Source organism: Rhincodon typus, chromosome 26 (assembly GCF_021869965.1).
Source record: "Rhincodon typus isolate 14 chromosome 26, sRhiTyp1.1, whole genome shotgun sequence".
Classification (NCBI taxonomy): domain Eukaryota; kingdom Metazoa; phylum Chordata; class Chondrichthyes; order Orectolobiformes; family Rhincodontidae; genus Rhincodon; species Rhincodon typus.
The window spans coordinates 32,254,182-32,271,404 of NC_063357.1; the positions used below are offsets into that span (position 1 = coordinate 32,254,182).

The 17,223-nt window shown below is 40.9% G+C and overlaps 1 protein-coding gene across 10 annotated transcripts in view; it reads left to right on the forward strand.

The window, feature by feature from the left end:
- The window catches only part of LOC109916239 (elastin), a 225,182-nt gene that overhangs the window by 38,492 nt on the left and 169,467 nt on the right, over positions 1 to 17,223 (forward strand). For all 10 annotated transcript variants that reach the window (XM_048612512.1, XM_048612514.1, XM_048612505.1 and 7 more), the window contains exons 4-5: positions 10,045 to 10,110; positions 13,830 to 13,901. In XM_048612512.1, coding sequence (XP_048468469.1) covers positions 10,045 to 10,110; positions 13,830 to 13,901 — 138 coding nt within the window. The remainder of the gene's footprint in view (positions 1 to 10,044; positions 10,111 to 13,829; positions 13,902 to 17,223) is intronic.

Sequence of the window (17,223 nt, forward strand, 5' to 3'; positions counted from 1 at the left end):
AGGCTACACAAAAGATGAAGTCACATGGAATTTGCAGTAAGCTGGTAAGATGGATTCACAACTAGCTTAGAATAGAATACACAGAATAGGAGTGGAAGGGAGTTTTTCTGACTGGAGATCTGTGACCAGTAGTGTTCCGCAGCGACCAGCACTATGACCCATGTTGTTTGAAACCTATATAAATGATTTGGAGGAGAATGTAGGTGATCTGATTAGTAAGTTTGTGGATGACACAAAGATTTGGGGAACTACAGATCGTGACGAGGATTGTCAGAGGATACAGTAGGATATAGATAGGCTGGAGACTTGTGTGGAGAAATAGCAGGTGGAGTTTAAGCCACACAAATGCGAGGTGATGTATTTTGGAAGATCTAATGCAGGAGCGAAGTACACAGTAAATGGCAGAATTAGTAATACCAACATACAGAAGGATCCAGGCATACAGGTCTATGTTCCCTGAAAGTGGCAATGCAAGTGGATAAGGTGGTCAAGAAGGCATACAGCATGCTTGCCTTCATTGGTCAGGGCATAGAATATAAAAATTGGCAAATCATGTTGCAGTTGTGTAGAACTTTAGTTTGGCCACATTTGGAATATTGCATACAGTTCTGCTTGCCACTCTACCAGAAGAATGTGGAGGCTTTGGAGAGGGAACAGAAAAGGTTTACCAGAATGTTGCATGTTTTTAAGGGTATTGGCTATGAGGAGAGGATTGGACAAACTTGGTTTGTTTTTATTGACTGTTGAAAGGTGATGGGTGACCTAATAGAAGTTTATAAAATTGCGAAAGGCTTGGATAGAATGCACGGTCAGAGTCTGTTCCCGGGATAGAAATGTCAGTTACTCGATTTAGATTTTATTGTCACGTGTACTCAAGTACAGAAGTATAACAGTAAGGTGAAAACTGTAAAATGTCACCGCACACAGTATCTTAAGTACAAATGTACCTAGGTATAAAAACCTTGGGTATAAAGTAGTTAGAGAAACAGAGTTTAAATAGTTAAGCATTACCTTCATACAATAAGTAGAAAAATAAAGAAATAAGGTAATAGTTGACATTAAAGTTCTTCTTAATTCTAACTAGAAAAGTAGAGGAATTAAGTTAAAAATGCAGCAGTCTTTGAGTCCTCCACTTATCTCGCTCTCTGGAGACCTCAGCTGCCTGTTCTCACTGCAGCCACAGATACCGGGGGGGACCCCCATTATCACTCGCTCTTCAAGCGTTGGGCTGTGAAGCCATTGCTGTTGCTGCTGCTGCTGAATCTGCCGCACCCCAGTCTCCACCTGGTCCTCTGGGACATGTCTGGCAGGACCAAGTGGCACGACAAGATACTGCCACGGTCAGCCAAGAGACCGCCATGAGCTGCCAAGAGACCAAGCTGACATCACAACAAGCCGTGAAGAGACCAGGCTGTAACACTGCCATGAGCTGCTGCCAGACCAGGCTGAGACACCGCCAAGCTGAGAGACCGTCGCAGGCCACCAAGAGACCACGCTGGGCCAAGAGACTGCCATGTGCCACAGAGGCCAGGCTGAGAAACCACCACAGGCGCTTCGCTGGGTCTGCGCTGAGGCCTGGAGTGAAGAAAGGAAACATCAACAGAGAAAGGAAAAGAGGAAAATAAAGAGAAAGAAAGAGATGGAGCAAACGAGCTCTGCCTGAAGATTTGGCTGAAGCGCTGCCATCTCATAAGTTTAAGGTAAAAGGTGGTAAGTTTAAAGGAGATGTGAGAGGCAAGTTGTTTACACAGAGGGTGATAAGTGCCTGGAATATGCTGCGACAGGAGGTGGTGGAGGCAATGTTTAAGAGGCATTTTGATAGATACATGAATAGGCAGAGAAAAGAGGGACATGGACCGCATAGAGGCAAAAGGTTTGTGTCAGTGTAGGCTTGGTGGGCCGAAGGGCCTGTTCCTGTGCCATTCTATTCTTTATTCTGATCCCTGTTCTTTGTCCTTTTGTGGAAACATTCAACAGTTTGAAGTCAGGGTCAAGCGTGGTCTCTATGTGCCCATTTCATACATCTATTTTGTTGTTTCAGAGTGAGTAATAAACCGAGAGTTTCATTCTCTACTGTGGATTACCATTTCTGATATCTGTTCAGTTTTTTTGGAGAAGTACCCGGTTGGTCTCTACATTCTGGGTTCATCTTCCTGAAGGAGAGCAGCCCCTACCCCAATGTCATTCATCTTGAGGGATGTTTCTGTAACTGAACGTTTGTTACCAGTGGGGTTCTGCAGGGCTCCGTGCTGGAATGCTTGCTGTTTATGGCTCACATAAATGATTTGGACCTAAATTCACGTGGTATGACCAAGAAGCCTGTCGATAATATGGAAATTGGTAGAGTTGTAAATAGCAAGGATAGCTCTAAAATTCAGAAGGTTGGGCTAGTTGGATGGGCACCGCAGTGGCATGTGGGATTCAACCTTGAAAAGAGTGAGCTAATGCATTTGGAAAGGGCTAACATTGTAAAGAAGCCAACTATGAACGGTAGGGCAGTGGAAAATACTGAAAATCAGATGCATATCCACAGATCCCTGTAATAGCAGAACAGATAGGTAAGGTGGTCAAGAAGACATATAGGATGCTTGGCTTTATTAAATGATGCATAGAATACAAAAGTAGGGAGGTTATTCTGAAACAGTATACAACATTGGTTAGGCCATGGTTGGAGGCCGGCATGTAGCTCTGGTTGCCACATCAAAGCAAGGATGTGGTTGCACTAGAGAGGGTACAGAGGAGATTTCCCAGGATTCTGCCTTCTGGAGTGTTTGCGCTATGATGAAAGATTGGATAGTCTGGGGCTCCAGGGTTTTCCTTGGAGCAGCAAAGGTTGCAAGAGGGCTGGATAGAGGTGTATAAGATTACGAAAGACATGGGTAACGTGGATAGGAGGGAACTTTTTCCATCAGTAAAGTTGTAAATCAGCAGAGTACATAGATTTAAAGTAAGAGGAAACTTGAGGACAATCTTTTTCACTGAGTTTTGTGTAGTCTGGAACTCCCTATCTGAAAGTGGGCTGAGTCAAAAACTTTCATAACATTTAAGCAATTTTAGATATTCCCTTGAATTGCCGTAGCCTCAAGGGTTCTGGGCGAAAAGCTGAAAAATGGGATTAGTGCAGTCAGTTTGTTGACTATCATGGACATAGTGTGCAGAATCAGCAATCTATAAGGATCTAGGAGCCTATCATCGCTTCTTTATATATGTGGTTAAAGTTTGGAGTTGCAAGTGCGGACTTGCTTATTAAAATGGTCTTCTGTTTTACAAAAGCTGTTTGGCATTTTACAGTCTATTGCACTTTTGCTCTTTCCAGTTTTGTTTCAGTGGGGACCTGTGCTACTGCTTACAATTTTGTAGCCCTGTGTGTTTTTGTACATTAGGAAGTTGCCTAGTATGATGTAAGTTGTACGATTTATGTACGTTTTAGTATCATTTAATTTGGATGTTTGAATTTTGAACAAGTGGCATATGAGCTGTTTTATGTCTAAAGGGGCATAATGATTATTTTGTGGTTTATTTCTATAACCATGGGGATTTTTTTTAAAGTTTGACTGAGCTGCTGGAAGCTAATAGAATTTTGTTTATATCTGGATTTTTTGTGAATGAACAAAATAACCAGTTTTCAGTTTGGTTGTCAGTTTGAAAGGTGAAGGATTGATACTTTTCATCTGATTAGGGGAAACACCCTTAAGCTTTACTGGAAGACGTTTTAGTTTCAGTTTTAGCAGTTTTGTCAGTCTTGACTAAAGGAGGATGTGTAAAACAGGTGCTCCTCAGAAAGGGAGATAGTTTAGGATCGTTAAGAAATACATTACTTAGGTGTCAGGAGTTTAGTTTAAAAGTTGCAGATCAGATTATGAATTGAAGCACAATTAAATTAAGCCCTGTACGTGTAAAAGAGAGAATTCTCGCTGGTATGCATACTGCAAAGGAATGTTTTTGGATTAATGGGATTATATTTTTCAAAACTTTAAACATTAAGGTTTTAGAGTAGATTTGTAGCTCGGGTTGTGGTTCGTTGGCTCGCCGAGTTGGTTCATTGTTTTTCCGCAGACGTTTCATTACCCTGCTGGGTAACATCATCAGTGCAGCCTCCGATGAAGCGCTGTTGGGGTTTCCTGCCTGCTATTTGAACTCTGGAGTCTGTTGAGCTGGATTACCTCACTTCCAGTTTTCCTTTGCAGTGGAGTGTATGTGGGGTCAAGCTCTATGTGTTTGTTGATGACTTCCTTTGTGGAGTACCAGGCTTCTAGGAATTCCCATGCTTGTCTCTGCTTTGCTTGTCCCAGGATCTTGGTGTTGTCTCAGTCAAATTGGTGGTTCTCCTTATCCATGTGGATAGAGATGAATGAGTATTGGTTGTGTCTTTTTGTAGCCAGTTGATGTTCGTGTACCCTTGTTGTTAATTTCCTTCCTGTTTGTCCGTTGTAATGTTTGTCACAGTCTCTGCAGGGAATCTTGATTATGACATTGGCTCTGTCCATAGTGGGTAGTGGGTCTTTGGTTCGGGTGAGCAGTTATCGTAGGGTTGATGTGGGTTTGTGTACTACTCTGATGCCCAGTGACCATAGGAGTCTTGTGGTTCAGATGTGTTCCTGATGTAAGGTAGTGTGATGAGTGTGTCGGGGCGTGTAGTATCTTCCTGGTGTCATTTGTGTAATAGGCATCTTCTGACCCAGTTTTTTGGGTATCAATTGTCCTTGAATACCTGGAAGAGGTAGTTGTCTTCTCCGCATAGCTGTGTGCTGCTGCAGTGTGTTGTTGCCCGTTTAAATAATGTTCTCACGCAACTTCGTTTGTGTGTGTTAGGGTGGTTGCTGTCGAAGTTCAGTACTTGGTCAGTGTGTGTGGCTTTCCTGTGTACCTTTTTGTTAGGAATTCCTCATTTGTCCTGCACTCTACCTAGCTGGACATCATGGTAGAGTGCAGGACAAATGGGGAATTCCTAACAAACACATAGAGCTCGACCCCATATACGCTCCACTGCAAAGGAAAACCGGAAGTGAGGTAATCCAGCTCAACAGACTCCAGAGTTCAAATAGCAGGCAGGAAAACACAACGGCGTTTCTTTGGAGGCTGCACTGATGATGTTACTCAGCAGGGTAATGAAACATCTGCGGAAAAGCAACGAACCAGCTCGGCGAGCCAACCAACCACAACAAACTTTAAACATGTTTTATCTGTACATAGCTTGGTTTATACTATTTTACCTTCATCTATTTTGCATAATAAACTTCTGTTAAATCCAAAGATGTACATACTGTGCTTGTGGTTCAGTTAAAAAACAATTTTTGTTAAAAGCAAGAAAAAACAAAATATGATCCATCCAGCTAGATATCAGTCTCTGATCTGATTTGTCCAATAAAAATATCAGCTGCAGTTATAGCACTAGGTAGAGAATATATTTAGATAAGCCTGGTTTATCAGCTTCTTAAAGGTGGTTGGAGAATTTCAGAGTCCAAATGGCATGACCTAACACTGGTATAAGTTTGGAGTTATAAAGGCAGAGATTTCCTTCACATGGACTGTCATGGAAGCCTGCCAGTAATCCTGAAGTAAAACATCTTCATAATGTAGTCTGCTTTACTGTCACTATCTATGAAATTTTCCAACTGAACTACCCGATAAGAGTCTGCTGTGGCCACTGCATCAACATTTCAGTAGTTGATGCAGCGCCTTGTGCAGCCATCTGGCTTGACCACAAATACCACAGAGGAGTACCAGCTACTGCTACAAGACTGTATCAATTGGTGCTCTAAAGTGTAGTTAATCACCTTTCGAACCTGGGCCCACTTTTCTAGACTAGCTGATAGGGATGTTGCCTGATGAGAGGGACCTCTCTGATGTCCACATTATGTTGGTGCAGCCTCGCTTTGCATACACCCTAAAAGTCATAGAGTAGGCTTGATAGGTCTGCTGTTGTTCTGCACCTAGGTGAGCAAATATGAAGTCCAAGTTTACCGGTACTTCTGAATTGATTAGTTGTATAATAAGAGTTCAAAGTGCCCCCCCATTATGTCTCTCCAATTCATCCCCATTACTATTCATATCCACTATGTTGCTGGCAATGCAACAGATCTGTTTGTCCCCTTCTTGGCTATGGTACTGCCATATCACGTTGCATGACACAGCCTTGTTTTTCCTTTCTGGGATCACAATCAGATAATTTATTTCTCTGATCTTCTTTGCTACTTTGTCGGGGCCACCATACGGTGCCTTTAATTGTTCACGTGAAATTGATTGGGCAACTAACATATCATCTCCTGGCTGAAAGGTTTGGATGTTGGTAGCTTGGTTTGTCTTTTGTTTCATCACAGTTTGAAATACTCTCAAATGTTCTCGGGCGGCTTCCCAGGCTGATGATAGTTCCTGTAGGAGCTCTGTAACAAAGACGAACATGGAGACTTCTTCCTTCTGTTCTGAAAAGAACACTCTTTGATTTGTTCCACAGACCCTCGCACTTGGTGCTTGTGACAAAATTCAAATGGAGTAAAACTAGTGGATTGATTGGGTGAGTTCCTGTGGTGAACAGAAAAAAGATCTAGTCCTTTATCCCAGTCAAGGCATTATTCAGTATGCCCTGATCATTGTGTTAGATACCATTCTAGCATTCCAAGTGATTACAGGGAACATGCAGAAGACTTCTTGATTGTACGCAGGATAGCCATGACTTCCTGGAATATTTGAATGATAAAAAAGAATTTTAGCCCTATTCTGACACAGACTATGCTGGGTAAAAAGTTAGATAAATTCTCTCACCACTGTTTTGGCAGATGTGAATTTCAGGGGAACAGCCTCTGGGAAATGTGTAGGCACATTCATTATGTAAAGAATGTACATACTGGTAGCCTGCTTTTGTTTTGGGCAAGGATTCCATAGAGTTGAATAATAATTTCTGAATGGTTCTACAAAAGCCCACACAGGAATCATAAGTGCAGGTTTTGTTGCAGGTCATGTGGGTCTTTCCCACAACCTGGTGAGGTATGACAGATTCTGCAAAACTTTACTCCATCTTTGCAGAGCTGTGGCCAGTAAAAATGCTGGCTGATGCGAGTTTGGTTTTCGCATATACCGACGTACCCAGTCATTGGAACTTTATGAGCTGCCTTCATTATTCCTATCTGGTACCTTGTCAGCACCACTACCTGTTGTATCATTGTGCACACCTCATTTAAAGGTATGTGACTGTGTGAGTCCATTTACTCATAAGCACATCAGCTCATTTTTAAGGTAGTAGCATTCAAGAACTGCTTCTGCCTCAGCTTCAGCGTGTGCTATCTGAGTTAGCATTTTTAGCAAATGGTGAGCTTGTTGGGCTGCTACCAAGGTAGTTCTGTTTATCTCCTTTGGATATTTCTAGTCTCTTAGGGGAAGAAAAGTTTTCAGATAATTAATCTGGATGCTTTTCTGTCAGCACTGCTACCTCAACCAGCAGTTGCTGAGCTTGTCTGATCATAAACTGTGTGACCACACAATCAAGGAAAATGCCAGTCACTTCCACCTGCTGCTTTTCGGTCTCCCTAACCTCAGCAGGCTCCTTGGAGATCAGTGGGGACGCTATTACTTTTTGATCCTGCCGGGTCATTGATAAATCTGTATATGGTTCCAAAACAAGTTTGCACGTTAGATGCACCCAGTAAAGGAGGATGGGAATGTTCTCTCCTTAATCCTATTTCAATATTTTCCATAGGTGATTTTGGATTATGATTCATGATCAAGATAGTAGGGATCTTTAGCGTATTGTACAAAAGGAAGTGAAAAGGATAATTTGGGGCGGGCCTGTAGTGGGATGTGAGAAAAAAAGCTTTTCTCCTGAAGTATTGATTCACAGGAAAAATGCGGTTTGCATATTCTGTGCAATTTTCAGCAATTTCTGAATTCCAGTATGCCAGTATAGTTATTGATTTGGAAACATGTGATTTACATTGGTTAAATAATTTTAACTTCATTGCAGTATCATACAGGCGTATTTTCAACATTAATATTTTGGCAGTGTGTATTCATTTACTAGGAGCTAAATTGGCAGGTGGAGTACAAAGCTAAATCAGTACAGGCTCCGTATAATCAACTGCAATTAATACTTGTAGCAGTTAGCAGGTTCTTCAACCATAACTATGTCTGGAGGCTAGACTCTCCAGGTGAGTATCGCTGGTTATATTTGCCCAAGTATTCTGATGGACAGTTACTAATTGGAGTAATATAGCCTGGAGTTGAGCTTTGGGATCATGCAGAATCCCTGTTGCATCTGATTCAGTGAGTTTGCCCTGCATCTGGAACCCTTCAAAAAATCCACTTAAAGTTAAAATATTCAGAGCAATTTAATTTGCTTGAGCTTAGTGGATACCGTGGAAAAGTTAGAGATCGATTTAAGTTTGACTGCTAGTAACTTTTAAGCTGAATCACTGGCTCACTGCTGAACAGATTTTTTTTTTGCACAAAGACTTTAACAAACAGATACAAACTATTTGATGCTTATGTGAATGCAAACAAGAACTATACACAATCTGAACATAGTACCATGTTTCGTGAGATTATTCAAGTGGCTGTCAGGCAGCTAATGAAAGTAATGTGGTAATAGATGATATATTCAGGAGTATAGATACTGTTCTGTAGTGTCACAACTAGGAGTTCCAAACATTGTGTTACTTGCCTAGAGTTAAGGACATCTTGTTGCTAGAAAAGAATTTGGAGTTAAGGGAGAGCATACAGTTATCTTGGTCCATGAAGAAACTAACAATATACATAAAAATAAGAATGATATTTTAGCTGACAAGTTTTCAGGACTAAAGGGTCCAAATTAAAAGAAGAACCTCAAGAGTATTAATTTCAGGATTGTTACCTCATCTGTGCAATCGTTGGGATTGGAAACAGAGTAAAAAATTAAATGCATAGCTTAAAAAATAGGAAGAGGACATAAACATTAGCACCATAAACTAATATGTTTAAATAGTACAGTCTTAATTTAGTCAAGGGATCAGGATGTTGCTAGCAAAGTAAATATATATTGCCAATCCCTAATTGTCCTTACAAAACGATTTTGGAAAATTGTTGGATAGATCACTGAAATCACCAGCTTATGACAACAGCACAGACAATAAATAAAATCTTACATAACCAGAGGAAATCAATTTTCTCTATAGAATCTTGGTTCAGTCCCACCGAAACTGCCATGCAATCCTGTTATTAGAGCAAACCTAGCTTGGTATTTGAGGGCTAAGGAAAAGCTGCAAAACTGCAAATGCTTATACTGCAGAAGAAAACACTTGGCGGTGATATTATTATTCTCTCTAGCTACTATCTGAAGCAGAACCAGACTCTTTGTAACTGTTTTGGCCACTGTAGGACTTGAAGCTGCTCTATTGGTAGCATTAAGCACCACCCTCTTAACCACACAAGCTAACCAACTCTTCTACCACAACTGGGGTGCTGCAAAAATCCTCAATGATTTTGTTGCCATCTGATTTGACTCCTTACTGACTCCTTTTTTCCTGACTCAACCTTGTAATTATCCAAAACTCTGTTGCCTGCATCCTAACTTCCATCAAATCATCAAATCTCCCCCTTACTAAAACCACATTGGATCCTGACTATGGTGTTCCATCCTTGTTTTTAAATCTGTCCCGTATGCCCCTACCTCTGTAACTTCTTCCAGCCCTATAAGTCTCCAACATCTCAGTAATCCTCCAATTCGTGTTTCTTGTACATTCCCAATTTTAACCTCTCCACTGACAGGTGAACAAATCTTCAACTACTTACTTGAACTTAGAACCAGTCTATTTGCCCAGGGTTTTTTGTCATCTGACCTAGTACCTCCTCAGGTGGCATATGTAACTTCACTTTTGCACAGGCGGTGAGAAAAAAAAACTATCATCAGTGCTAGTTGCAAGTACTCCAACATGTAGATGATAAGAAAGCAGCTGGATTCAATGGATGCGACTCATCTTGGGGTTTGCAGTTCAAGGCTTTGTATTAATACACATGCAATTCTATTTTGCTTATGTAAAAGGTACGTGGTACTAAACTAAATTTTCTTTATTCCAGGATTACCTGGTGCCGTTCCAGGGGCAGCATACCCTTACCAGGCTGGACCAGGAGCTGGAATTCTAGGTAAGAGTCATCTGCTTTATGGGACACTTTTGTTTTCTTCTCCCTTTTTCTCTTTGAACTCTATGCTACCTTCCGTCTGACATATTTCTCAGAATAGCAGTCTGTTCTGCTGTACATCCCATGTTTTCTTTTGAACTTGTTATAGTCATAGAGTCATACCGCATGGAGACAGACCCTTGAGTGCAAACAACTCATGCTGACCATAATCCCGAACTAAACCAGTCCCACCTGCCTGTGCTGGGCCCATATCCCTCAAAACATTTCTCATTCATATGTTCATCTAAATGTCTCTTAAACACTGTAACTGTACCCGCATCCACCACTTCCTCTGGAAGTTCATTCCACACACGAACCACACTCGGTAAAAAAAGTTGCTCCTCATGTCGTCTTTAAATCTTTCTCATCTCACCTTAAGAATATGCCCCCTAATGTTGAAATCCCCCACTCTAGGGAAAGGACACCTGCCATTCATCTTACCTATACCCATCATTATTTTATAAACCTCTATAAGGTCATCTGTCAACCCCCTAAGCTCCGGTGAAAAAGTCTCACCCTATCCAGCCTCTCCTTATAACACAAACCCTCCAATCCCAGCAATATCCTGGTAAATCTCTTCTGAAACCTCTCGAGCTTAATAATCTCCTTCCTATGAAAGGGAGAGCAGAACTGGACACAGTACTGCAGAAGAGGTCTTACCAACATTTCTGTACAACCTCAACATAACGTCCCAACTCCCAAGCTTAAAGATTTGAGCAATGAAGGCAAGCATCATAAACACCTTCTTAACCATCCTATCTTTTTGTGATGCAAACTTCAAAGAATTATGTAACTGAACCCTTTAGATCTTTCTGTTCTACAACACTGCCCAAAGGCCTACTTTTAATTGTATAAGTCTTGTCTTTGTTTGTTTCACCAAAATGCAATGCCTTGCATTTATCCAAATTAAACTGCACTCTTCAGCCCATTAACCCAATTGATCAATATCTCTTTGTAATCTTAGATAACCTTCTTCACCGTCCACTGTACCACCAATCTTGGTGTCATCTGCACACTTACTAACCAATGCTTTCCGTATTCTCATCTAAATCATTTATCTAAATGACAAACAAAAGTGGACTCAGCGCTGATCCCTGTTCTGTGAAGGTGAAATTGTGATATATTCTACTGTTACCAAAGTTCAATTTCGAAACTGATTAGCCTGTTTGCATTGCAGTATCTTTCAATGCCAGTCATATTCTAGTAATATGTCCAGCAAAGGCTAGACAGTTTTACTATTTCCCTGGTTCTTCTCAGTTGCCATATATAAGGATTTGCAATTATGCATTGCAATGCAATACTGGCAGGAGAAAATATGTTTCTATTTTAGCTACAGGTAACAGCAGCAAAATCAAACTGTATTGATATAGCACCTTTGACTTCATGAAGTGCTGCACTAGATCATTATAAAACAAAATTTGATCCCAAGTCACACAAGGGGTAGGAAAGATGCCCAAATTTTTGGTGAACAGGATAGGTTTTAAGCCTAACCCTAACCCTACCGCAAGAAGTTAAGGAACAGAGCAGGGTGGCTTAACAAAGTAATTCCAGAGCTCAACACCTTTGCCACAGGTAAGGCCACATGTAGTGGAGTGATTTAAAATTGAAGATGCTGAATAGTACATAATTTGAGAAACTGAAATATTTCAGAGTTTTAAGACTAAAGAAGGTTACAGCGATAGAAAGATTGCAAGTCCATGGAGGCATTTGAAAAGAAGAATATAATATATAAAAAGAATTTAAAATCAAGGCGTTGCTTAACTAGGAGCCAGTTTAGAGCTGCGAAAAGGGCAGTGATGGATGAAAGGACTTGGCACAAGTTAGAACACTGGCATAAGAGTTTGTGATTACCTCAATTCTATGTGTCATGAGCTGAGGGAGATAAGCCAGAAGAGTGTCAAATAGACAGTACTTGGATTAGTGAAAACATGAATAAGTGGTTCAGCAACAGAAAAGCTAAGGAGGAGACAAAATTAGATTCTTGTGTGGATGAAAGGTAAGCAGCATGGCTATATGCTAGGAAGCTCAGTGTGAGCCTAATTATAACATTTAAATTTAAAACAGCCTAGTTCAGCTTCAAAAAGTTGCTTTGTAGCAGGGATGGAGTTGGTGGCTTGAGAATGACAATTGTGGTAGGAGGACATTTCTGTTCATCCAATATTAGATGCCTCCTGACAATTTTGAGATGGTGGTGACATTGATAGAGATGGTGATAAGAGTTCTGAGCATTGTCAGCATACGTATGGAAATTCAGTCTGATGACTTAGTTTTTGGATTATGTTGCCAAGGAGCATCATGAGGATGTGAAATAACAGGGGACTAAAGTTAGATATTTCCATGAAATCAAAGGTTATTATGAAGAGGTGGAAAGGGAAGCCATTGCAGGTGATTCCCCAGTAAGAACAAAACCAGAATAATGTAGTCTTCTCCAATTGAACATGGTGGAAAGGCTTTGAAGGAGGATAGCGTGGTCAACTAAGTCAAATACCACAGAAAGATAGAGAACAACAGAGGGATAATTTACTTTTGTCATGACCTCGTGGGATGTCATGTATGTGTTATAAAGTGGAGGTTGACTTCCCCCCTCTGAGGATCAAAACCGAAACACCCAAAGAGGAGCACCTCGCCCTATAATCTGTTAAAAGGAGTGTGAAGAGGGGTGTAACCTGTCTTTCAGCAACTTTTGGTGTTTAAATCAAATAAATCCCTGACACTCACTTTACAGTAACAAGTAACAATTTATTTATTTAACGCTAACAGTGAATAAATTAACTAAACTATTAACAAACTGAACAAATCTCTTCTAACTATTAACTATTGCCGAATAACACATGATTCTAATAGTATGTTGTTCTAATAAATACAAGTCCCACTTGTATAACAAAACAATAGAATTTAGTCTGTCAAAATTACAGCCAGGTTACTTCTTCCGTCTGTGTCTTCTCCGTCGATTATTCTATCAGGAATGCCTTCTCTGTGAATTCTTTTGTCAGAAATATTAACAAATTGTGCTGTTAGTACCTTTGATATTTAGATGGTGCTTTCCAATAAGACTTATTGTAGTCTGTGAGAGCCAGCAATTTTCTCTTGAGAGCTGTTAACTCTGGCAGATAGCAGTTGGTTCTCCTGTCTTTGTCCAAACACCCTCTTCTTTTTATAACTTTGATGACATATCAATTTCTTAGACTAGGATTGGTCCTATATTGGCAAAACCATTAGATTAAAATTTAATTGGTTTTTGGTATGTAAGTGCCTGTTTTAAATTGATTGGTTAAATTCAAAACTTGTTGTCTTGGCAACTGCTTGGCCTGCTAACTGTATGGCCTTTTGATACAAATGTTTCAATTCAGGTGCTCGCCATGTACTTTCAAACTTCCAAGCTGCTCACAAGTGTTTTGTTTAAACCTCTAAGCATAGAAAAAGTACATCATTTTTAAAGGGACCACACAATGCTTCCCCCTCCCCAGCATTTTACAAACACCAAATTCTAACTTCCTGCCTCCCAATCCACAAGTGCTGTACCCACCTTCGCAACATATGACTTTGATAAGAGTCTATTGGTATTGTGGAAGAGGAATTCCAGGAAAGATAGGCATATATTTGGGAAGCAACAACACATTTTAAAGAGTATTCAAAATTCAGGAAAACGTGATTTTTAAGTTTATGTATTTTATACTTTCTAGGTGCTGGAGTGCCCGGTGTTGGAGTTCCCGGTGCTGGAGTTCCAGGTGCAATTTTCCCTGGGTTATATCCAGGTATGAGTCAATATTGTATTGGAATGTGTGGGTATAGTAATTGCAACCTAGGTAGTATTTCTATGACTTAGAGTGCTGGCAATCCTATACTTTGGGTGGTCTCCCAAACTCCTTATTTTACCTTTCCTTAATATTGTGAGCACTGAAATTGTAGTAAAACATCTTGGGTTAACTGCTTCAAATGTTTCTTTGCCAGTGGATAAAATTAATTTTCTTTGAGTCAAATAATAAATATTGAATGAACAGTTTTCTGACACTAATCTCACACTGCACCTATGGTTCATCACATTGATTTTTGAGAGAAAGAGTAACGAAAGCTTGAAGAAGCTGGCAAAATGAACCAATCATGAGTATAAATGGAATAAGGTGATGTACAATTGAAGTGCGATATAAAGCTATACAAGGTAAGATACCAGTTGTACTCAACATTACATAATAACCATAAAATAATTTTGGAATACATGCAAGGAGCTCTTCAAATTGCAGTTTTTGCGATACGTATTTATAAAGTAATCTCCTAAGTTTGATTTATTAAATCCTTCTTGAAGTTGTCAAAATGGCTTAGAAACATTGTTCCTCTTACATGTTTCCTGAGTTCATGCTTTTTCATCCTTTTCAGATCATAGTTGTATAGTGAATTGTGGTGACGGTGCATAATATACTATTGTTCTTCAGAAACTTAGGTTCTAAAGTAGAAGTAAATGGATTTCTACTTTTCAGTTCTGTGAAGGGTGACATTTTTTCAGGTTCATAAACTTTTTTAGTAGTGGGTCAAAACAGCATTTCCAAAAATATCAAGTTACTTAAGTTAAATGACTAGTCAAGCTACCTGGTGAGATAACTGTTGAAGTGATTGCTAATGTAGTGATTCGAACCAGGTGGATCTGGTTGACTAAGAGGGCCTTGGTTGAGGTTGTTAACCTGGGTTAATCAGGAAGCCCTGGCTGAGCAATGTAAACAGCCCCCCTCCAACTCTATTTTGATTTGATCCGTACCCTCCCCTTCACTTTTTTTTCATGTAACCATTGCTTGTTTTGAGCTTTGCTCGTTACTGGTTCACGACTGCCTGGGTGTTTTTCCTGGTGGTGGAAATGTCTAATAAAATTGTGTTTCACTTTGTGTTTTTACTGCCTCCTGCACTTATATACACACAACACCGGTGCTGTGGGGAAGAATATGCACTACTGCTGTATGGCAGTAGTCTAGGGGTTATAAGAAATAAAAATAATATAAAAGGAGATTCAGAATGTCCTCAGTTCGGGCTCAGACTCCGAGCTGACTGGCTACAGCCAGTGTACTGTACACAAGTAAATAAAGGGTGACTTGGTGATGGGATACCAGCATCTGTGCAGTTATTTCAGTGGCGACAGTATGTGTTGAAGAACATTCGCTCACAACAGTCATCTTGGAGTTTGGGGTAAGCCTTTCTGGCATCATGCCTTTATTTGCAAAGCTTGACTCGTTTGATCCTGCCATCGAAGACTGGGTCCAGTATGTGGAAAGAGAGCGATATTTTTTCCAGGCTAATGACATTGGGGCAGATGAAAAACAATGGGTAAACCTTCTGACTGATTGCAGACCTGCAGCATTTTCGGTTATAAGAGGCTTAACTTTCCCAGGTTCACCAGACGCTAAAACTTTCCATGAGTCGACAGAGTTAGTTAAGGAATATTACGACCCCAAATCTTCTCGAATCCTGAGACGATATTGGTTTTATTTGGCTGTTAGATAACGGGGGGAATCCGTATCAGGATTTTTTACGAGGTTAGGACAACTGGCAGAGACATGTGATTTAGATTAACCCTGAATGAGATGCTGAGAGACCATTTGGTATGTGGGATTAATGACGTAACCATGCAGAAATGCTGACTGGCTGAAGCCCAACTGGACTCCAAACAGGCACTACAACTGGAGTTGTCTTTAGAAAATGCAGCAAGTGGAGCATGGGAACTACAGGTTATCCCAATGGAAGTGGACACCCTCACCTGTCCAAATTGAGGAACACTGGTTGAGTGTAGGCATTCGCAGAGTCTCACGCAGGGCATATCCTGAGCAGAGGGACCCTAGGCCAGCCCACAGTAGAACCCCACAACAAATTCGAGCATCGGCCAAGTGGCCAAAAAGTTCTTCAGGATCTGGGCCGGCAAGCCATTTTAGTTACTGCAAGTATGTGGACTCGAGACAGCAAAGGAGTCCTATAAGGCCTGACTTGAGTAAGAAAACATGTGGGCTGGTGCCCAGGAGAGTGCCCTTCCTGAAAAGTCCCCTAATATGTAGGTTGGAACAATTAAATCGCTTAGGGACATCCAAATTGGAACCGATTAAAATTAATGTTTGGTTAAATGGTCACACCGTTCCCATGATGGTTGTTACCAGTGCAGCTGTATCTGTGGTTGCAGAATCTCTCTTTAACAATATTCGCTTGGGTCTCCAACTCTTAAGTTTACGCAAGACCTCAGTCAGATTGAGAGCATACACTGGGGAACTGTTGCAAGTTAAGGCTACGACTTCGGTTCCGGTCTTCTTTGAGAAGCAATTGGTGCAGTAACCACTGATGGCAGTAAGAGTTTCGGGCCCAAGTCTATTGGGGCAGAATTGGTTGAAAAAGATTCACCTGGATTGGCTTAACATTTTTTGATTAGAAAATGGCTGCTTCAGCGAAGTCGTAGTGAAATACCCAGGAGTTTTTCATGAACGGCTTGGGACCATCAAAGGGGCCACAGCCACTTTACATGTTAACCAGGAAGCAATTCCAAGATTTTGCAAGGGCTGCCCTGTGCCATTTGCCTTGGTGGGCAAATGTAGTCATGGAAATCAGGAGGTTAGAGAGCGAAAAAATCATCAAACCAAAGCAGTTTGCAGAATGGCAGCACCAATCGTACCGACTGTGAAGCCTGTGAGAGCTCAGTTCGCCTTTGTGGGGATTTTAAGCAAACGGTAAATCGCTTCTCGCAGCTGGATAAATACCCAGTCCCTCGCATAGAGGACCTGTATGCAAACTTGGTGGGAGATGCTGTCCTTTATGAAGCTGGACATGAGCCATGCCTACCTGCAATTGCGACTGGATTAGGAGTCCCAGAAATACGCCACAATTAACACCCATAAGGGTTTATAACAATATACAAGACTGCCATTTGGGGTGTCATCAGCTTACACCTTTTTCCAGCAGACCATGGAGAACATTTTACAAGGGCTGCCTAGGTTGCCATTTATCTGGATGACGTGCTAATAACCGGGAAGATCAATGAAGAGCACTTGGAGAACAAAAACAAAGTTGCTGGAGAAGCTCAGCAGGTCTGACAGCATCTGTGAAGGAAAAAAA